Source organism: Paramormyrops kingsleyae, chromosome 22 (genome assembly GCF_048594095.1).
Source record: "Paramormyrops kingsleyae isolate MSU_618 chromosome 22, PKINGS_0.4, whole genome shotgun sequence".
Classification (NCBI taxonomy): Eukaryota; Metazoa; Chordata; class Actinopteri; order Osteoglossiformes; family Mormyridae; genus Paramormyrops; species Paramormyrops kingsleyae.
In genome coordinates this window covers 14,859,909-14,880,379 of record NC_132818.1, presented here as the reverse complement: position 1 = coordinate 14,880,379, position 20,471 = coordinate 14,859,909, and the positions used below count along the sequence as shown (strand labels likewise).

Below are 20,471 nucleotides of genomic sequence, written 5' to 3'. Positions count from 1 at the left end.
CCCCAGCTAAAAAACTCTCAATTTAAACAAATTTAAAATTCAATGATTACAAGTGTTTACATTATAGTGAAAACAGTTTTAAGTGGTTTCTGCTTTTCAAACCTGGCCTGTAAAACTGAAAAACAAAGCCATTAGGCCTTCCTAAAACGCAACTTGAGGCGTTTAACGCGATTTCGCGAAGTCTGCACAGCATCTGGGAGGCGCCGTATTGCTAGCGGTCTTTTATTGAGATCTGAATTTGACAACGGCAGAGATCTTTCCCATCGCTTTCTTCTCTCCATGTAAACAGTACAGTATTTATATTACAAACCATTATAAACATCACTGTGGCTCCCAACAGTCTAATTTACATTTAGGGAATTTACACACACTGCACAAAATAAAAAAAAAGGCAAAAAAGTAAAAACGTGTGCATTATTTTATCCCCATTGTATTACCATTTCATGAACTATTTTTACTACCAGAAGTTATACAAAAAAATAATGTATACAGTATGCCGATTGTACACTACGATATCACACTACCTCAGCTAGCGATTGGTCCACGGATGGGACTCCACTATGGATTTACATGTTACCAAGGTTACGCATCACTATGGTGTGGAGCAAGCTGGGCACCCTTAATGGTTGCGCGGAGCCCTGCGATTCTCAGCTCAGTGTCTGGGCAGCGAGCAGCATGAGGTCCCGGGTCAGCGCCTCGGCCCCGAGCTCCTGCTCGGCGAGCTGCCGCAGGCAGTCGGCGACAAGCGAGGTGGGGGGGCGCGCCACGGCGGCCCGTGGCCACAGCAGGACCGAGAGGCATGCCCGGGCTAGCCGCGTGTAGCCGTGAAGCTGGGAGAAGCAGTAGAGCCACGGAAGATGGGCCACCAGGGGCCAGCTCTCTCTTTTGGATTCGGGCGCCGGGTCGACCTTCAGGCTCAGGGTCCCCACTGCCGGAACATCCTCGGGCTTGGACCCGCGCGTCTCGCTGCAACCTGCTTTTTGGAATTTGGGCTTCGCCGTGGAATGGATTGGACAGTCCTGGCCTAACACAGCGTTGCGCATCCCATCTAATTTTGCATCCGACGTGGCACAAAAGCAAGGGGTCGAGAGGTTGACGATGGAGCAGTACCTGTCGTCGTACGCTTCCTCTAGATCTGAGCCTAAGCTCCAGTCCGACAGGAAGTGAAACTGGGATGTTGATTCTGATTGGCTGCTTTTCTTTTGGTCCCTGGTACAAAGCAACGCAGAACCCAGACTCTCCAGACTGTAGTCAGATCTTGTGCTCATCTTGCTTCCTAATGCCCAGAGAGACGCCGACCGTAGTTTGAGGTTCGATGAGTCTTCGTCTACCGCCCGGCTGACAATGTCCCCCATCTTCTGTTCAGGTTCTAAGATTAACTCAGAATCCAACCAAGAACTTAGAGCGAAGCTGAGCTGGGAAAGGTCACTGGTTATGCAAGGAGCTTCTGGCCCACATTCCATCCTGAGCTCCTGGTTGGGTTTCAGGAGGCGCCTTAAGTCTGGTTCTCTCTCAGGTCCTCTCTCGCAGCCAGTTCTCGTGACCATGCCTGGTCGTCTCTGCCGCTGGCTACTGGATTGGACGTCGCGGGCTTGCGTTGCCTCCGACTTGGCCCTGGGTCCTACTGGCACTTTAAAGAGCCTTGCTTTCGAGCATGGCAGTTTCTCGCTTGATGGTAATCCTGCCCGGCCATCCTCTGCAGACCCCTTCCCCGGTTCCCACTCCAGGCTGCCCTGAGTTCTGGGATTCAGCTTTTGCTCAGTGTGGTCTGGGGGCTGGGCTCTCAGCTGAGCCACTGATCCCGGCTGAGAGGCAGCAGAGGTCAGAATCAGGGACACGCCCAAGTCTTCCAGCTCCCTCTGCAGCCCTGACACTAGAAACATGTTGGCTCCCCTCATGGCCTCTGTTAAGGGGGTTTTCTGGAGGGCGGTGGTCCCATTTGACCCCATTTCCTCCTCCCCGAGCCCCTCTGTGTTCAGAGACCCCAAAACACGACAGTGGCCCCCAATTCTCTTATTCCCCGTCTCTTCCGTCTCCTCCCTCCCGCTGCTGGCGGAACAGCCATGTAAATAGTGCAACACAGGCAGAAGCATTTGAGGTGTGACGTCCCGTATCGGGATGCCCTCCTCGGGACTCCGCCCCCCTTCCCAGAATCCTCCCCTAAGCAGTGCCCTGAAGTACTCCGAACCTGCCTCTCCGTCACGGCCCCCCGACACCGCCTCCATGTTGGCCGGCACCCGGGTGCTGTCGTCCAACACGAAGACGAGATCGAAGCGGGAATCGAGGTAGGGACACATGGGGGCGAAGCACTGCTTTTTAAGGGGAGGGGGCATGTCACCTCCGAGCTCCTGCCCACCTCCTGGCCCCGACTCCACCACCACCCTTAACTCCAGAGCTGGGGGGCTGGGCAGGTTTGACAGGCATTCGACGAGCAGGGACAAGTAGAGCAACTGAAGACTGGGGGGAGACGCCGGGTGGGGCGGCTGGAGCCAGCTGGAGAGGGATGCCCACCTCCCGAGGACACAGTCGTCAGCGTCGCCTTGGCAACAAAGCGCTTCGACCGCCAGCTGCAGACCCCCGTTATCCAACAGCAGCTTCTTCAGAAATGTTTTATTGCTGGAAGAAAGAAGAATGACAAAGCTGAACATGGCAAATAATAGACTTCAGCAGAAAAACTTCAGGTGAACCAACATTACAAAATGACCTTGAAGCTGAAGACGATGCTTCAAGAAAGGAACTATAAGCTTTCCAGCATTTAGCATCTATCGACCTTTCTGACTGGGCTCTAGACCAACAGACCTGTTTATGAGCGGTAGGGACAGGGCGCAGTGCAGACGGTCCACTTCGGAACCGGACAGCATGATGTGACTCAGCACTCCCGAGCCGAAGCTGGACTCGCTCTGGATGCGCAGGTTGTTCAGCACCATCTTGCCTGGAACCATTCAGCCCAAAAAAGGGAACGCGTGTTACACGGGACATCCTCGCCGTACCTTGCGGCTGCTGCTCACACAGAACACATTGTCCTGTCTCAGAGCCAACTGCTGGCTCCCTTTCCAAAAGGCCCAGCATGCACTGCTTTGTGATGTCATAGCTACCAGGAGAGATTCTTAGCCCTTGTGAGCTCATGTCTGCACCCTTAAATATCACACTGCCACCAGAATTTCTTGTATAGTTGGCTCACTAGGTATCACTGCCTCATACCTTAAGGGTTAAGGGTTGGAACATGAGGAATTTACATATTCTGTGTCACTTGGGACATGCCGTTACAGCCCATAGTATAAGACAGTGCACTTGTGAATGTACAGCTCTGGAAAAAATTAAGAGACTACTGCATATTTAAGAATCTGCATTGTTAAATCCTGGTTTAATCCTGGTTCTGCTGGCAGAAGGCTACAGAGTGGCAAATTGGTTCCAGGCTCGAAGTTTCTAAGACAGTAGGACACAAGAACAAGGTGAAGCAGGAGACACTGGGAACGACCAGAAGCCAGCCAGGTAAAAGGGCGGAAGCGACTTTCTAATGGCAGAGATGACCGTTAACTTATCTGGCAGTGCCCCATGAATCGGAGGATGACCTCAAGTGACCTTCATGGGAAATATTAAGTGGTGTGAAATGTACTGCCAGTTCGTATCAGGCTCCTAGAAGCAGAACTGAAGACCCATAAAGCAAGGAAGAAGCCCTTCATCAATGAGAAGCAGGGAAGAGCCAGGCAGGAGTTTGTAAAATAAAATTAAATTTTTTTTTTTTTAAATTATATTTTAGTCTATGTAAAATATACAACTAAAAAAATAAACTAAAAATGTATTTTTAAAACTAAAAATTGTGCTGTGGTCTCAATTTTTCCCAGAGCTGTATGTACCCTGCCGTGGACTGGCATCCCATTCTGGGTGTACCCCATCCTCGTGCCCGTTCTGGGGGATAAGCAATTATAAGATGAATGGATGATTTCTAACACAGAACTATTTATACAAAACAGAAAAAAACCTCCATTTCCCAGCTCCCATCCAGACTCACCCAGCTGCCGCACCTTGGTCTTCACCCTCCCCGTCTGCCTGTCCCCGGCCCCCTGTCCCAGGCACAGGCGGAGCCAGATGAAGGCCACAGCCCCAGTCCTGACCAGGCTCTCCAGGCAGTTGGGGTTACAACTCAGGCGGCAGAGGACGCGGAAGCAGCGGCTGCTGGGCTCCCTGTGCTGCGTGAGGTAGTACAGGAGGCCCGAGATGGCAGCCGCGTTGCCCAGAGCCGAACTGGGGTCCACAGACTGGGAAAAGCGGGACAGCAGGAGCAGGACTGGCGACTCGGCTGTCCAGGGCTCGGGGTGGTAGGGGTGCTGGTAGGTGGGGGCCTGCACCAGCGAGGGAGGGGTTTCCGGAGGAAGCGTACAGGCGGGAGCCAAGAGATGTGGGCCGGATCGTTTGCCATTGGGTGAGCGAGCTTTAGAAGGAGATGGGGGTGCGGCCTTCTGTGAAGGAGGTTTGGATGGAGACAGAGGTGTGGGTCGGTGCGGGTGAAAGGTGGCAGAGGTGACGTGGTTTGGTTTGGGGGTAGAGGTAGACATAGGAGGCAGGTTACGAGAGCCACAAGGGCTCTTGACAGCTGGCGGCGAGGGAACCGTCAATGGTGCGGGAGTAGGTGTGGTCGAAGAGGAGGGGCCAGAAAAAAGAGAGAGCCTATCAGACAAAGAGGTCGGAGGACAAGTGCCAAGCTCTCCCTCAGCAACCCCAGTCGCCGTGGGAGATAGCAGCTCCCCCTCACAGGAGATCAGCCCTTCAGACAACAACCAAGACCTAGAAGGACAAGAGCAGTAAAGGCACTCAGACTCCTTCTATTCAATGAGCTTCTCTGCTAAACAGATCTTTATCCCCCAAATGGCCACTTTCTCAGATAAGGTCTCCCAATAAACATCTTCATAGACTTCATATTCGTTCACTTACATTTTGCTCAGACTACCTTAAATCCGACAAGTGACCTCGATAAGCCAGTAACCCCGCTTTGTAGTACAGGCCCCAAGATCCCAAATAAAAGCGACAAGTATCTTGCTTCGTGCTAAATGTGTCATCACTGCTTTAGACGCACTGCACAATTAAGATGCTATTGTGGTTTACGTTAGTTTGTTAAAACCTTTAGTTATTTAAATTCCAAAAATACTCCCATTAGGTGCTTCTATTCTTTGTCAGGGATCTGATCATTCTTTCCTCTCCTTTATCTAACAGCACTCTGTTGAATCTACTTCGTAGTGTCATGCACACACACACACACACACTTTCCGAGCCGTACCACAACACACAAACGTACCTCAGGCTGAGAAAGCTGGAGGACTCCTGTCCGTGCTCCTTCCCTCCATCATCTTTCCGGTTTGCCTCTGGTGGTGGGAAATCAAAGGAGTCAAAGCAGGAAGTAGACATCAGTTCAGAGGAAGAGGCAGTGGACGTATCCGCCTCTCCGGAAGCTGGCCCTTCGCCTTTGGCTGCAGCAACCAGTCTGGCTACCAGCAGTGGAACCAGCCCCAGTCCCTGGAGCTGCTCCATCACCGCCTCATCGTAAACAAAGTCAACAAAGGCCAAAACAGCCAATCGGGAAAACGGGTGGCTCTGACTGACAGAGAGCGAGCCAATCAAAACTTCCAATCCACCACTCTCCTTCACCTTGACCCTGTTCACAGCCTCCTTGCAGCACAAGCAGAGGGCTCGAAAGAATAGGGCGGATTTCGGAGTGTTGCCTTTCGCCTCCTCGACAAATTTCGGAATCACCCCCAGTGACCCCACGAGTGGGCGGAGGCAGCCCTGGGAGCACAGGTTGGCCAAAATCTTCAGGCCAACTTCTTCTGAGGGCCAATCAGCTTCTTCCATGACCAGGGCCCCTAGCTGGTCCAGCGCTCCCGACCGAACCACTTCCCGGGCACATTCTGCTCCGCAACCCCTCGTCAGCTCATTCAGAGCACGCAGAGAGGCTCGCCTCAGACCAGGAGGGTACTCAGGGGCAATCAGCAGGACCAGAGCGGGAAGAGCACCCTTGGACAGCAAAGACAGACGGTTCAAGGGGGTGTCGGAGAGATACTGGAGAGCACGGGCAGCAGACTGGGCACACTCCAACACTGGGCCAGCAGGTGTCGAGGGGAGGGTGGGGGAACTTGAGGCAGGAGGGGAGATGGCGAGGCAAAGGATAAGGAGTGGGACACCACCTGAAACAGAAAAGAGGCATTTATTCAGTTTTAAAACCCACATGCACACCCCAACTGGAAACAACAAAACACAACCTGTTCCCGAAGCCCGAGCGCTCTGCTCACACACAGTACTGCATTCCTTGGACTTACCTGCAAAGTGGATCAGCTCTGAGTTCTCAGAGTCAATGGCCAGGTTTCCCAGGGTCCTTGCGGCTCGGTTCTGCACCGTTACCACGGAGACGTTCTTCAGGATCTCCACTGTGAAGAGAAAACAAGCTTTACCATGAGGAACTGCTCACGGAGACATGGATTACAGGCAGATCTGCACCATTCTACTCACCAATCAGTGGTATCCCTCCCAATTTCCTCACCTACAGAATGAGACCCAGAAGAAAGCCAAAGATTATCATTTTTATATAGCACCTCCATCTGGAGCTTTTTAAAACCTCCCTTTTACCCCAGTTTATGTTGTTACATTCAAGCCAGGGTTCAACAATTCATTTAACAGAAGTCTTCATCCAAAGCAACATGCATTGAAAAAACAGGGTCAGAACAATCCCTGGAGCAATTGGGGTTAAGAATCTTGCTCCAGCACCCAACGGTAAAATCACTCTGCCAACCATGGAATTTGAACCGGCAACCTTTTGATCAAAAGCAGTGTCTTAACCCACAGAACCACCCATTGTCCCCAAATATATACTCTCTCTTGCGAAGGGGGTAACTCACCTCTGCGCGCGTCTCAATCTCTGTGCAGCAGTTGGCCAGGATGCTGAGCGTCAGATCCAGGGTCTTCCTGTCACATGCTGACTGCTGGAGAAGTTTCAGGAGAAGAGGTAGTCCACTACGAGCTCTGAACCTAATGATGCTTGAAATGCCCCCTTTGATGTGCTGGGTCCGGATCGCGACCAGTGCCCGCCACAGCCCTGCCCGGGCCTTCCTTGCATCCTCCTTCCGCTCCTCTTCTTTGCCTTGTCCGCCCCCAGCCGTTGCCTTGGTGGGATTTTCCGTTTTCTGCAGCTGCAACAGGCACCAGGACAGCGAGGACTCCGGTACACCGGCCGTCGTCCCTCCACTGCTAACGGCTGCATTCGAGTTTTCCATGTTGATGCGATGGAAGCATTTCCATAAAGCTTCCAATTCGCACTCTTTGGAGTACTCCTCAACTACAGTATATCTAAGGGGAGGAGAAGGTCGGGATAGAAAAAAGTAGCACAAACTGTGTCTGTTAAACATCCCAAAAATATAAAGAATATTGTAAGCTTGTCACCTATATTTTTCACCCTTTCTATTACCTCGCAACTACTCTGGTCAAAATGAATCGATTGTAGATTCTTACACCTCTCAGTGTAAACGGGATTTATGAAAACCAGCAAAATAAGTCAAATAAGGGGGGCGGTGATACCGACATAAAACTAGGCTACCCAGCATATCCTAAAAGAACGCTTTACGTCTGACGTGCCACTAGCGGTGACATAGGGAGTTGTAGTTCAATAACCCCACTTCGTCTCTCTGGAATAAGCCTGTTCAAGTGAATAGGCCGAAAGAAAAAAACGCAACACCGGACACGGATAACAGTTCCCCTCTTTTACCTGCTTAGTCTTCAACCAACCATTCATTATATTTTTATGCCCCTGCAGTGTGCTTGTACCTACCGCTTGTATTTTAACAACCCAAACGAAATCTTCTTAGCTAGCAGCTAACGCCATTTCAGCAAAATAACAAACAGGAAGGCGGCGGCCGGAGAGGGAGGGACGGAAAGGCGGGTATTATATTTGCTCTCTGGGACTCGTGGTCTCACTGGCGGATCGTCCCTAAGTTGCCTGCCGAAAAGCCACTCGAAAATAAACAGTATTTTCTCTACATGTGCGTGAATTTTTTCACAGCCGTGCTGATTTTCCACATAGTGTGGTCCGACTGCAGTTTTGTAAATGCTGCTCTCCGTTTAGCAGAATCGTGACTTTAAAAAACTACATTTACCATATGCCGCGAGGCGCCACATCTTTACTTCCGCTCAAAATACGCAGGTTGTTATAATCATCGGTTTAGTTGATGTCGAGGAAAAAAAACCAGCGGTGCAACGCAAAAGTGTTGTTTAAATCCACTGCAAATCGCTCTCTCACAGCGCTATTGCCTGTCAGCTACATCGCACTATGGAAAGCGTTGAAACCATAATAAGTGAAAGTACTGAAAACAATAATGACAAACCAAAGGTGGCTTCCAATTTGGATTATGATAAATCTAAAGGAGGTAAGTTGTGCACGCAAAAGGAAAGGCATTAAACAGCGATTGTGCAAGAGTATGTTTTACATGGAGGATCGTTACTCATAATTTAACAAGTATAAAGATGTGTGCCCAAATACAAACATTACCGTTTCCAGCAAGTTTTAATAATTAATATTATTATAATTGCCACTTAATGAAACCGATGTGCAATATTAAGTAGTTTATTTGCAAAAATGGTTTACGGCTATTTTGAACTAACTTTCGTATCAGATGTGTTTAAAGTAGACACCGTGAATGTGTGGTATGCATGTGGCACTAATATCTTCCGCAAATACATGTACAACGAACCACACATAGTTTCGTTGCACATGTACAATAACAGTAAATATAATGCGTTCCTACTGAACGAAACGAAAAACTGTTAATGATTTTCCAACGCTGTTCCACCAGGGGGGTTATTTAAATTTCATCCTCTGGGTTTTGTGTTATATATAAATGGTTCCTGTATTTTATTAGGATTTTGAACAACTTTTGAACCATGGGATACATATCCAAATTACATTATCCACAAGGAAAGTATTGCATCCCAATAGGTAAACATACTATCTGTGTATTAGTCTGAATTAGTCATTTTTTGTGGATGTTTTGTGTTTATGTTTAACTTTGTGACATTAGATCACTGCTTTATACCCTGTCGCCTTAATTCGCACCCCGTTCCAGAGTTTGTGTGGACCCTTGAGGTCACCTGGCAGCTGGTCCGCACCCGACTCTCCATGGATGCCGAGTTCGACCAGCCAGTGTGTAAGAAGAAGAAGCTGTGGGAGACGGTGGCCGAGAGAGTGACAGCCAGTCTCCAGGAGGCGGGTCACCCCGGCGGCACTGTGAAGGCCTACGAGTGCGACCTCAAGTGGAGGAACATGCTGGCCACCTACAGGAAGAACGCAGAGCGCGCCAGGCGGCTGGGGGCTCAGAGCGTGCACTGGGAGTTCTTCCCAGCCATGCACGACGTCCTGGGCAGGAGCGGAGACGAGGCCAAGGTGCAGAGGAAGTCGAAGCCGCACACGCAGAAACTGGGCCCCCCTCTGGCCAGCAAGCACTTCACACCCATCCTCCCCACCCCTGCTCTGCCCCTGGCCCCTCAGTCCTCTCGACCCTCCCAGGATGTGCTGCACTTATATCTGGAACTGCAGGAGAGGAAAATGAACCTGTGGATGCAACAGAAGGCCCTAGAGGAGAGGAAGATCGAAGCCATTAATAATCTAGCCAGAGCAATATCGAGCTTGGCTGAGGACGCCAGGTTACAGTTGCCGAAGGAAGCCAGGTAGCCAATCACATCAAACGCTGGCCGCGTCCGGGGCAACGGTTGCTGAGTGACAAAACCCTGCCACTCAGAAGAGCATTTTATTTTTCGACTCAGAGCTTCAACTTCCAGAGATTTATTTTTGGCCTGTGTACTAAACTTCAGTTTAAAACCCAGACTGTACAATTTAAAAACATTCAATATTTGTTACATTTATAAATTAAAAACGGTGTGTTTACATTTTCTTTGGATATACTCTTGAAGAATCTGTAACTTTTTTTTTTTTTTTTTTAACCAGTTGTCACCTGCTACTGTGAGGGTACATATATGGACGCGGCTCTTTATCGGATTAATAATAATTTAAAAGCAATAAAGAATGAGGTTGGGGCGATGAAGAAACATTTGCAGTTGATCTGAGTGAAAACCCAAAGTACTATTTTGCACATCAGTCTGTCAGTTTGCACCTGCGATTCAAGACTGTGCTGTCAAAGCATTTTGGGAAGGGAAAAAAAAAGGCTGCCATTGTAAATAGATCTTGCACACAGTTTAAAAACAGGCTGCAGAAGCTATCAGTGGAGCTTTTAATAAAAAGAAACTTTACAGTCTTGTCTGTTCTGTGACTGGGTCGTGTGAAATGGGCAGCGTCTTTCACATGTAGCTGCTGCGTGTTGACATTGATCAGCACCCGGTCTTCACAATTTTTCAGCTGCTCCCAACTTGAGTCCTTCTGGATAGCAGGTCCGCCATGGCCTCCCTCGTCCTCAGCCCATCCTCGTCCCCCTGTCCCTCCTCTTCATCCCCCTCCTCCCTCACCACCTGAGCAGGAGTCACACGCTCTCCCATCTCCAGCAACACGTTGTGCAGGATGCACGCTGTCAGCACCACGGCCCGCGCCCTCTCAAAGTTCCCCATGTCCAGGTAGCGCAGGCGGTGGAAGCGAGCTTTGAGCTCGGCCACGGCCCGGTCCAGCACGTCAAGGTGAGCCGCCAGGGTCCGATTGTAGGCCTCCTCCCGGGGGCCGCAGCCCACTACGGGGTACGGGGTCAGTATCCGGGCCAACGGCGGGAAACTCCGCCCAGCCACCAGGAAGGCACCGTGGGGCACAGCGTGCGGGTCCAACCGAAGGCGCTCCCTCAGGGCCTGGCCCCGGGCCCCGTCGGAGCCCCTGCTGATGCTGCAGTGCAGGAATCGGCCCTGGCCATCACACACCAGTTCCAGGTTAAGCCACGAGTCTGGGTGCACCTCCTTCTTCATCTTCTTCATCTCCAGCAGGCCTTCCCCAATCTCCTGCTTGCCGATCGGCAGCCGGATGGGGATACGAGTGTGTCCCAGGATGCCGAACACCTTGGGGACCTCCGTCGTCTCCACACCCTCAACATCCTCCAAGGCATCCGACAAAGGCACTAAAATCCTCTCTGCCTCTTGGCCTTGACAAGGAGACACGAGGAACATTAGTTTACTTATCCAATATTTCACAAACCAGTTTTATCCCAGTTCCCAGCACACCCATAAAGTATTTAGAGTTCCTGATTGCTTGGGTCAGGTGCTTACCCGCCGGCCATCGTATCTGCTGATCCCGGAGCGCGTTCACGCGCTCGCAGAAGGAGAAGAAGATGCGGTGGATGTTGCCCTTCTCGAGCCGGAAGCGCGCGGACACGGAGCGGTAGCTGAGCCTCCGCGACAGCAGGGTGAGTGACAGCAGCACGGTGTGCGGCAGCGAGAGGCGCGCCCGGCCCGTCAGCCGGCTCTTACTGTAGCTGGAGTCCGAGTTCCGGAGAAGATCTGTGATGTACTGAGGCAGTCCTACCATCATTCCAGCTCACTCAATGCAAAACAGATGGAGCATATAACCTACACAATAGTTCCTCCTTTTAACAAAATAAATAGTTAAGGGAGTTAAACACACCCGTACTGCGTGGTTATCCTCTTCTATTGGATTCGACAGCAGTGTTTGCTCAGACTCCTCGGACGGCTCAGCCGCTTCCGAATGCAGGGGGTGCGGCGTCGCTTCTGGGAGCTGAATCTGCTGCAGACACACCGGCGCAGTCTGGGTCTTCGCCCTCTCAATGAGATCGGCCTCCAGGATCTCCTCCACAGCCTGGTCCAGCCGCTGGTCCAGCTCTCCGTGCGATAGCGGCTCCCAGTCGAACTGCATCAATTCCAGGACGGCCCGACCGGCCGAGATCACACAGGCCATGTTGTAGGTCATAGTGCTTAAAAAAAACACGGTATCAACCCAGTCTTACATGCACACCGCGGTCTTTATCGTTCTTGTAAAAAATAAAATAAAAAAATCACTTAAATCATCATTATGCAAAATCAACAATGCAAAATGTGTCGATTCACAAAAATTTACCACCAACAGTCCTGTAATCTTTATATCACATCGTGTCAGTTTCATAAACTGACTACACTGACTTTAATATGCACACGTTACCATTTATTTAACAAATAATATTTAAACTTCCGCACAACCTGTATAAAGGCACCAACACAACTCGCATCAGCATGGATCTGCTTTGCATTTTACCTCGTTTTCAGCCATCCTCCAGTTTGTAGATCATTAGCCAAAGACAGAGTATATTTATCCCCTGTATTTGTAAAGAGCCGTAACATTTAACTTACCTTAACTGGCATTTGTAAGCGAAAAGCGCTGGTATTTTTGATTAACTTTTTCGTACCATAGACCCACGTTGATTCAGGCTTCCATTGGAGATATGACGCCGCTTAAATGGCCACCACCACCTCGTGGCTGCAGATGGAACTTCACCGCGGCAAGTCCCGAAATCGAGTAGGAACTGAACAGTCCACCCTTTCACATTCGCCCGATTTAGGGGCGGTAGATCCTTGCGGATGTGAAAATTCGCGAATAATACTTGGGTCAATCATCAAAAATGCAAAATTGACGGCACTGTCAATTTTCCACGGTCAGAGACACATGAGTGATGCTGGTTGCCGAAAGATTTTGAACATTAAATATATATTATGTACTTACACGAACAAATGTCAAATAACAGCAATATTTATATAAGATTTTATTTGATCCAAATCATTTTCAGTATTACGTATTTTTGGCTTATGCGTCGTCCAAAAATATTCACGGCCAACCTGCCGTTGACAAAAACCGTGAATACCTAATTCCCGAATCTGGAAATACGACTTGAAATAAAGTTGAGATTATATATCCTATTTAAGCCTACCCGGTTAGCAGGGAAATCTAGGTCTGGTGAATATGAACACTTTAAAATGTTTATTATATACGTGCCCTTGTAAACAAACTCCCAGGAATACAAGGTTTGTATCTTTGCTTGTCAATGGGGCTGTACCTTACATTTCTGTACCTTAAATGGACTCCCCAAACTACAAACGACATTAATATACGTCCAATGGGACAAAAGTGTTCCTCAGGGTCCATTTCTGTACCATAAAAGGTAAAATTACCTACAGCTAAGGGTACAACTGGCAGACCCTAGAGGGTACAGCCCCAGTGACAAGCAAAGGAACAAGTTGGTACCTTGTTTTCTGAGAATGTAGTGCCCTTTAAGATTCATTAACTCTGATAAAATATGTTATCAAACTGTGTATGAGTCATAACTAACTTACAAATGCCAACAACAATCATCTAAAGCGACTGAATTTTTGCAAATCCTGACATGCATGCAGCTGTGATACCGTACTGCTAAATACTCTGAAAAAGAGATTTTTGACATGTGCACATATAACAAATGATACCACATATTTTTTTTATTCCAAGCTGCATGGAATATTGTCATTAATTAAAAAAAATGAAAAAGCACTTGTCTTTATTCAACTTAGTCATTGTTCATCTTCTGAAACAATTTGATGTCAACTGCAGGACCCCCAAAAGGGCTGTCATATCGTCGATTATATCATTGAATATTAAACGTGCAACAAAGGAAATTCAGTAGACACTGTGTCCCTACGGCACACCGAGCTGTGCTTTGGGTTATTACAATCCTGTGACACCCCCTCCTTACCCCAAACAAACTGTCAGACACTAAACAGATCTGGTGTTAACTGCACCTTTGGTATCAGCACAAATGAGACTGCAAAGAGATGTTGGGGGGGCACCACCCATACTTGGTACTCGGGGTGGGGGGGGGGGGAAGAAAAGGTACTTCTAGACAAGCTCAGGTTACACAGACTTAAGTCACTGGCTAAATGAAGACAAGCTGAAACGGAACTGCAAGGGAGGGTACAGCAAGCAGAGGGACAACTCAACCTGAAAAGGCATTTCAGAAGAGGAAGATGATCAACAGGAAAAACTCATTTTCTGCTCTAAGGTCATTTCAACAGCCTACTCAACTGTACATGGAGCATCTATCTAGCATCCAGTGTTTTTCTGTATTTTATTTTTTTTTTTCATGCATGTTTCTTTAGGAAAGCAGACGCCACAAAACACACACCCCGACCCTTAATACCCCCCCTATAAAGTTAATACAATCCTAAACAATATTAACAATTAGGGTGACACAGAACACAAAAGCAATCTGAAATGATTGGGGGGGGGGGAAATGTTTCCATTCTTTGCAGTTAAGTTCCTCCCAAGATTGAACATATACTACTCAACTGCACCAAGGAGCGCATTTATGGGAGCACTGTGTCACTCGCTCCCATTATGACCTCACAGACAGACATGTTTGAGTTGACATCAATCAGATATAGGACCTCCTTTAAATCCATTCATGTGTGGATGTTAGTGTGTACTGAGGTGGACGAACTGGAGCGAGGCAGGGGGTGTATGGTTAATACAACATGTAATATGCATGTTATTGCGTGCGGGAGGGTGTGGGGGGGGGGTATACACATATCTATTTGCTCCCCTACAATCTCCTCTTGCACTGCCCACGGACACACGCTCCACCGGGCCACACCCCCCCCCCCCCAGCCCTCACTGCACGGCCTGCTCATTGGCAGCGCTGCTGGAGTCTTGTGGCTTCATCACATCTGGCAGCTCGGGGGGGCTGGAGAAGGGGTCCACGCGAAGCTGTTCGAACATGTCATCTGGGGACAAAAAAGAAGCAAACCTTTTCAGATCACAGTATGTTTTAACAGTATTTGAAAGCCTGGGGGAAAAACAGACTTGCTTCTTCCCGACAGACATGCATCACTGAACGAACCACATATGTATGACAATGACAGACATACTCACCGCCGATACGGAAAGCCAGTCCAATAGTGGCTGGGGCTTGGGGCCTAGCAGTCTGGTTGGTGAAGCCGCAATCTCCCAGGGTCTTGTTGTCATCTAGCACCTGGTCATCCTAAATTAGAAAGATAATAATAATTGATACTTTATTGATCCCTGTGGGGGAATTCTCTTTTCGCCTCCCCCGAAGCTGGTCACCCATAGCAGCTCCCAGGGTGCTGGGGGTTAAGGGCCTTGCTCAAGGACCTGCAGACGTAGCGAGGCTGGGGCTCAAACCGGCAACCTTCTGATCACAGGCACAGAGGCCTTGAATTCCCCACATACCTTGAAGAGTTTCTGCTCCTCAGGCGCCCTCTTGAGAATCCCCTCTACGATACGTTTTAGCTCATATACAGTGGTGGACTCCTTGGCGTCAGTGAAAATGGTCGTCTTATGACGCCGGATCATCAAGAACACATCCTATGACACAGACAACAGAAAACAGGGTAAGTTCATTCTGCCCATATGCAACTGAAAGACAGCAGTCAGTGTACAGATGGTTGTGCTTGATCCCAAAGCTGCTTCACCTTAGTAAAAATATTTGAAAAATAAAACTGATCTGATGTACAATGCTGGACTGGGACACCTTGTATTACTGTCCTCTACTAGTAGCAGCAAACATGCTATCCTGTTTTAAAACCATCTCTGCATGTAACTACATGAATCCTCTATCTACAGTTGTGATTGTCTGATTTGTCTTCTCTTTTTGATGTCCTGTGTTTCTTCTGTACACCTATTCTGGTCAGAGTGGCAGGGAAGCTTTCTTCCCCTCTCATGAATAGTGATAATTAGCACATTCGGTCCACTTCATTATCAGTTTTCATTTTTAAACCACCGGCTCCACAGTGTCTGTCCCTTATCTGGCAACCCTCAAGACCGACACGGGGCACTTGACAAAAGTTTGGAGTGTTGGGATTTTTTTTTACTTTGTGTTTATAACAAGTAGACCACTCACTTTCCCCAAATATAAAAATACTCAGTGTTAATATTTCCTTTAACGGGTTATTTTGTTTACCGATCTACAATCATATCAGGTTTCATTAATTAGCCCATAATAAATGATCAAATTATTTTTCGACCTAAGTTAACATTTTCAACGCGTACACATTAAGCAAAACAACTGGCACATTTTAAGACGTTCCTCTTCAGATGATATTCCTTCGAAAGCAGTTGATAATAATAAATAAATTGGCGAAGCATTTACTCATAAAGGCAAACAAAATTAAGCTATGTCTAATTAAACAGGTGAACGCTTCACTAATGTGATTTGCTTTCGTACACTTCCTTTAAACCACGGACCTCTATCGCCACATTGCACGTAAACCACTAATCCGTTAAATCACGCGTTTTTACTTGGTAATCTAAGAATGCCTTACTATATAGGCTAGCCTTACTGTCATACTGATTTACAACGTTACTATTATTAAGACTTGACTGTACCGCTCATGCGGCTTTTGGTTATATTTGTATTGAGCGCATGTCGGACATTAGGTTCCTGAAAATGGGTCGTATGCCCGGCGTACGTACATACAAATTTGTGTAATTATCAGACAGGTTATATGTCAAGTTGGGTTTATTGTAGTGTTCCTAGCTTTAGATTTTAAAATGGGGCCTTGTTTAAGAGTGCTGCCTCCATTTTCCATGTCTGCGGCACGACAACATCACAACAAGCAGCTTCCTCCTGTTCAGTTGGCTAAATATATAATATTGCCAAACAAAGAAGTTCATTTATAAGATTAATTCCCTCCTGTTTTTCCGACAAGACTTAAAAACGCAAATACAACTCATATACTGTAGTCAGCGTTACGCCTGCTTGCTTATATTTACAGAGCATGAGTTCAATTTAAAAGGAGATTGTTTCTCTTCCTCACTCACCATTTCTTACAGTCGAGTTCGCTCCACTAATCTTCCGCTATCCCACACTGCACCGCAAAGCCTCCGGTCCTCCTCAAGCCCGGCAACCCCCGCGCTCCTCATCAATACACATGCGTACATGTTAATATGACGCATTGACTAATTTTTACAAAATTAATAAAATTTATGAGCACGTATAATGAGATCTTCAATTAGCGAAAATCATGCAAACAATCTGTTTTTGTTATACTTTTTGTTTTTATATTTACTCATTTTGGGCTGGTTTTTTTTTCATTTTTATCTTTTTTATCTTTTCTGCTCCATCGTATCTGCACTGAAGTTATGATGAATGTGAATATATATTTTAGCAGTATTGGTTCGAATGTAAGGAATGTAATAATTTATAATACTTATTATTATAATTATAGTGTACCCCATTCAACAGAATCTCGCCTCGGGCACTAGAACCAGCAAGGCCCTGCTGATAGTGAACAGTGTCGCAAATTGGTGTTTATTACTGGGGTCTTTAGTCTGATTTTTATTTATGTAAATGATATCATTCAGCCCCTACTATTCAAATTTGACACCTTCGTCTAAGTATTGTGACTTCTATGTTTTACAAATACCTTATTTTGTCTAACTCACCCGACACAAAAACTAAATTTTGCCTTCCTTTATACCTACTAATATGGCAGATTTTTCTGTCCACACCCATCTGACCTTATTCCCATAATCCTTTAAGTACAATTCCGTTCCCAGAATTCCCTGCGGCGTAGCTGAATGAGCGCTGAGCAAGATGGCTGATAGACCTGGTAGGGTAAACTTTAAATCTTCACGTTAATATATTTTAACAGGCGTCGTTTTGAAATACATAACATGGGTCAGTGACATAATGTTACTTAAAGTGTGTATACAGTTTGTCTAAAAGTGATTTAACAAATGTGGTATTAAGCGTTATCTATAGAGGGGCCAATGCGACCATTTTCTTTCTGAGTCAAGTCAAGGTCTTTCTTGTCAGACGTTTGCTACCTGACATCCTAAGCAATAATGTACATAGTGTTTTAGGCCTGGCTTTTTCTTTGGATTTACATTGTCCTTTCATTCGCTTTCATAAGTTTTTTGCATTAGTGGACCTGTATACTTAAGAAACTAGTTAGAATGCTAATTAGGCAATCCCCATTGTAAAAATGGCAACCCTTTCTTTTATGTGTTGCATTGAGATTAGTAATCTGTTGTATACGCGTGAGCTAAGAAGTACCAGGTATTAAAATAATTATGCATCACTTAAGGTACGCGAGGCAATTACAAACATTACAACGTACACAAATAAGTGAAACTCATTTAATAGCCTGCTAATTATAGTTTCAGTAGCCTGTTGTATGTCTGAGCTGCATCAACTGCTACATTATTTGATTAATGCTTAAATTTAGCTACGTTTCTTAAAAACAAACTTGCTAGTTCAAATCCTGTTAATGCCACGAGTATACTACTCAATTGGGCCCTTGAGCAAGGCCCTTAACCTGCAATTGCTTTATCCTGGTTATGACGTTAATTTGCATCTAGCCCTGTGAAGAAGTCCTCCAACATACAGGGAAATTTGGTGGTTGGTGGCAGGATTGGCACTCCAGCCATCAGAAAATACTAATTCGGAATAGTGTGGTGCTGAGGTATCACCCACTGCACGGCTGCACTCAAGTGGTTTGTCGTGGCAGGTGCAGCGCATGTTCCTTACCTCCTCCTCCTTAAAAAAACAGAATTTGTGTTGCTTGTTAGTTGTAGTGTTTTAACACCGGCTTCTTCTACTGCCTTGTAATAACAGCTTTATTGCGGTAAAAAATTGGTAGGTCTTGGTGCATTTGAGCAGTGTGTACTGATTGCTGCCCAAAATTGTGCTTTTATGAAAGGTTTTGCGTTGGTGTTTTGTGACAGCCAGTTAATTAAATATTTTTGGAATGATTTCAGTGCCCTTGTCCGAGAAGAAGCTGTTGGATGTGAAGTTGAGTCAGCTTCCGGCATGGGCCGGAACGAGGGACTTCACCCCTAATGGCATTCTCTCCGCCATTCGCCGAGGTCGGTCTCCCTTTTCCGATATCATAACTGCTTGGCAAACCGACTTATGTTAATATACTAAAATAACTAACTAGATTAACATTAATGTATTTTAAATGGAGTATTTATACTTTCAGGGCATGACCGATATTTCAACAAGTACATCAACGTCAAGAAGGGTGGTATTGGAGGCATTGCAATGCTGCTGACCGGTTACGTGGTGCTGAGTTATATCTGGGAATATGATCACATCAGTGAGTAAAATTTAACTTCCTTAGAAGTAACATTGCTTCACCACTATCTGAAGTATAAATATTTGCTGTGCAGATCATATCTATTAACCTCTTTGAGGATTCTTTTTTTGTTCCTCTTCATGTAAACATTAGTGACTTTATTACGGCTGGGCGATTTATTGATAAAATACTGTATCATGATTATAGTCATGAATTTGAATATCATGAGTATTGTGGTATAGCTGAAACACTTTTCTTGCATTATTAACAGTTATAACCAGGGATTGACATAACTGGTACGCAAGTATGCATTCACCTTTAAAAGTGATACGTGCGGCAATTGATTGTTGTAACAGCGTGAATGTGTACCTATTTTATGTGCATTATAACCTTTATACATTAATTTATACTTCATTTGCAGTATACAGATCAAAATGCATGGTAATTTCTTGTCATATCAGCGCAATGCACATAAAATACGTACATATTTGCGCAGTTACATTAATCGACTGCCGCATGTATCGCTTTTAAAGGTGAATGCGTACCAGTTATGTCAATCCCTGGTTATAACAATATTAAACAATCCCATCGAGGTACAAGTCTGTTATTGGTGTGACTTGTCATTATGCCTTTCTATAACTCATTCAGCTTATAACAATTAGTAAAACAATTTGGTCATCATAATCAGAAACACTCGAAACAAACGGTCATATTTTCCTTGAACATGTGAAGTTTAGAATATTGTGATAAATATCAATATTGTGAAAATCTCTGAATTTTATTTTTACGGCATATGGTCCAGCCCTAGACTTTATATATACACCCCTAAAGTTACTCACTTGAGCCATTTCACATGCATTTTCCCCTGTTGTTAATCTTTTAGAACATGACCGGTGGAGGAAGTACCACTGAAAGACCCTGGTTCTTCTGCCACACTTTGTAGTGAGTGACCCATGTCAACATATATATTCACATGTTAAATGAGTGTTCTGTACAAAGTGATGTTCATGACCAATAAAACTTAAATATTGTAATCAGTTCATCTGAAGTCCCTTTTCTCTTGTGGAAGAATTCATTCATCCATAGCCAATTTAACTATAATACGCTCCTACAATAATTACTATGAGAAAAGTACATGTGCCTTTCAGGTCAGTTTGACCCCCAGGGTAGGTGAGAGTTTGAGATGATTAAAAGACGAGGTATCAAAGAAAAATGCTCACCTGGAATCTCAAGTGTCTTCTCCAAACCTCAGTATACTCTGTTCCTGTATACCTTCATGTACAGCATATGATGGCATAACCTTAACCAATCAGGCTAATACACATGGTGCTATGACCAAAGCCTTCCAGAAGAGAGACTGTGTGGTCACCAGGAGCCTGATGCATTCCTTGCTTAGCCAGATAACTTGTTGGATTTAAGGTACCCTAGTTTAAATGGACATTCTT

The 20,471-nt window shown here is 46.3% G+C and overlaps 5 protein-coding genes across 9 annotated transcripts; 2 read left to right on the top strand and 3 right to left on the bottom strand.

Annotated features, from left to right (window-relative positions):
• Positions 1–206: 206 nt before the first annotated feature.
• armc5 (armadillo repeat containing 5) lies at positions 207–7,956 on the bottom strand. Its single transcript, XM_023822124.2, has 8 exons — positions 7,814–7,956; positions 6,888–7,335; positions 6,502–6,532; positions 6,312–6,419; positions 5,294–6,179; positions 4,013–4,785; positions 2,800–2,932; positions 207–2,616 (listed from the first exon to the last, which is right to left on the bottom strand). The coding sequence occupies exons 2-8, from the start codon at positions 7,260–7,262 to the stop codon at positions 648–650; spliced, it is 4,275 nt and encodes a 1,424-aa protein (XP_023677892.2). The 5' UTR covers positions 7,263–7,335; positions 7,814–7,956; the 3' UTR covers positions 207–647.
• Positions 7,957–8,080: 124 nt separating this feature from the next.
• On the top strand, positions 8,081–10,291 carry LOC111849338 (uncharacterized). Its single transcript, XM_023822133.2, has 2 exons — positions 8,081–8,408; positions 9,105–10,291. The coding sequence occupies exons 1-2, from the start codon at positions 8,312–8,314 to the stop codon at positions 9,707–9,709; spliced, it is 702 nt and encodes a 233-aa protein (XP_023677901.2). The 5' UTR covers positions 8,081–8,311; the 3' UTR covers positions 9,710–10,291.
• Positions 10,249–13,272, bottom strand: LOC111849337 (uncharacterized). 4 transcript variants are annotated; one of them, XM_023822126.2, is made up of 4 exons: positions 12,215–13,272; positions 11,591–11,897; positions 11,236–11,476; positions 10,249–11,111 (listed from the first exon to the last, which is right to left on the bottom strand). In XM_023822126.2, exons 1-4 carry the CDS (start codon positions 12,298–12,300, stop codon positions 10,387–10,389), a joined length of 1,359 nt encoding a protein of 452 aa, XP_023677894.1. In that variant the 5' UTR covers positions 12,301–13,272; the 3' UTR covers positions 10,249–10,386. The 4 variants fall into 4 exon arrangements, with proteins under 4 accessions (XP_023677894.1, XP_023677896.1, XP_023677895.1 ...); XM_023822128.2 differs by having other exon boundaries at positions 11,591–11,833; XM_023822127.2 differs by having other exon boundaries at positions 12,310–13,272.
• A 198-nt stretch (positions 13,273–13,470) lies between these two features.
• elob (elongin B) lies at positions 13,471–16,862 on the bottom strand. Its single transcript, XM_023822134.2, has 4 exons — positions 16,766–16,862; positions 15,176–15,310; positions 14,858–14,966; positions 13,471–14,709 (listed from the first exon to the last, which is right to left on the bottom strand). The coding sequence occupies exons 1-4, from the start codon at positions 16,766–16,768 to the stop codon at positions 14,597–14,599; spliced, it is 360 nt and encodes a 119-aa protein (XP_023677902.1). The 5' UTR covers positions 16,769–16,862; the 3' UTR covers positions 13,471–14,596.
• A 609-nt stretch (positions 16,863–17,471) lies between these two features.
• atp5mf (ATP synthase membrane subunit f) lies at positions 17,472–20,066 on the top strand. 2 transcript variants are annotated; one of them, XM_023822136.1, is made up of 4 exons: positions 17,472–17,556; positions 18,707–18,814; positions 18,931–19,047; positions 19,910–20,066. In XM_023822136.1, exons 1-4 carry the CDS (start codon positions 17,541–17,543, stop codon positions 19,936–19,938), a joined length of 270 nt encoding a protein of 89 aa, XP_023677904.1. In that variant the 5' UTR covers positions 17,472–17,540; the 3' UTR covers positions 19,939–20,066. The 2 variants fall into 2 exon arrangements, with proteins under 2 accessions (XP_023677904.1, XP_023677905.1); XM_023822137.2 differs by lacking the exon at positions 17,472–17,556 and adding an exon at positions 17,602–17,624.
• The last annotated feature ends 405 nt before the right edge of the window (positions 20,067–20,471 follow it).

Coding starts and splice junctions, on each gene's coding strand:
- atp5mf (XM_023822136.1), top strand. Junction 18,815..18,930: donor TCTCTCCGCCATTCGCCGAG/GTCGGTCTCCCT, acceptor TTATACTTTCAG/GGCATGACCGATATTTCAAC. Junction 19,048..19,909: donor CTGGGAATATGATCACATCA/GTGAGTAAAATT, acceptor TTAATCTTTTAG/AACATGACCGGTGGAGGAAG.
- armc5 (XM_023822124.2), bottom strand. CDS start 7,262: ATGGAAAACTCGAATGCAGCCGTTAGCAGTGGAGGGACGACGGCCGGT. Junction 6,533..6,887: donor AGATTGAGACGCGCGCAGAG/GTGAGTTACCCC, acceptor CTCATTCTGTAG/GTGAGGAAATTGGGAGGGAT. Junction 2,617..2,799: donor TCCCTACCGCTCATAAACAG/GTCTGTTGGTCT, acceptor TCTTTCTTCCAG/CAATAAAACATTTCTGAAGA.
- LOC111849338 (XM_023822133.2), top strand. CDS start 8,312: ATGGAAAGCGTTGAAACCATAATAAGTGAAAGTACTGAAAACAATAAT. Junction 8,409..9,104: donor TTATGATAAATCTAAAGGAG/GTAAGTTGTGCA, acceptor ACCCCGTTCCAG/AGTTTGTGTGGACCCTTGAG.
- LOC111849337 (XM_023822126.2), bottom strand. CDS start 12,300: ATGTTACGGCTCTTTACAAATACAGGGGATAAATATACTCTGTCTTTG. Junction 11,898..12,214: donor GGAGGATGGCTGAAAACGAG/GTAAAATGCAAA, acceptor GTTTTTTTTAAG/CACTATGACCTACAACATGG. Junction 11,112..11,235: donor GCAGATACGATGGCCGGCGG/GTAAGCACCTGA, acceptor CTCCTTGTCAAG/GCCAAGAGGCAGAGAGGATT.
- elob (XM_023822134.2), bottom strand. Junction 14,967..15,175: donor AGGAGCAGAAACTCTTCAAG/GTATGTGGGGAA, acceptor TTTCTAATTTAG/GATGACCAGGTGCTAGATGA. Junction 14,710..14,857: donor ACTGGCTTTCCGTATCGGCG/GTGAGTATGTCT, acceptor TTTTGTCCCCAG/ATGACATGTTCGAACAGCTT.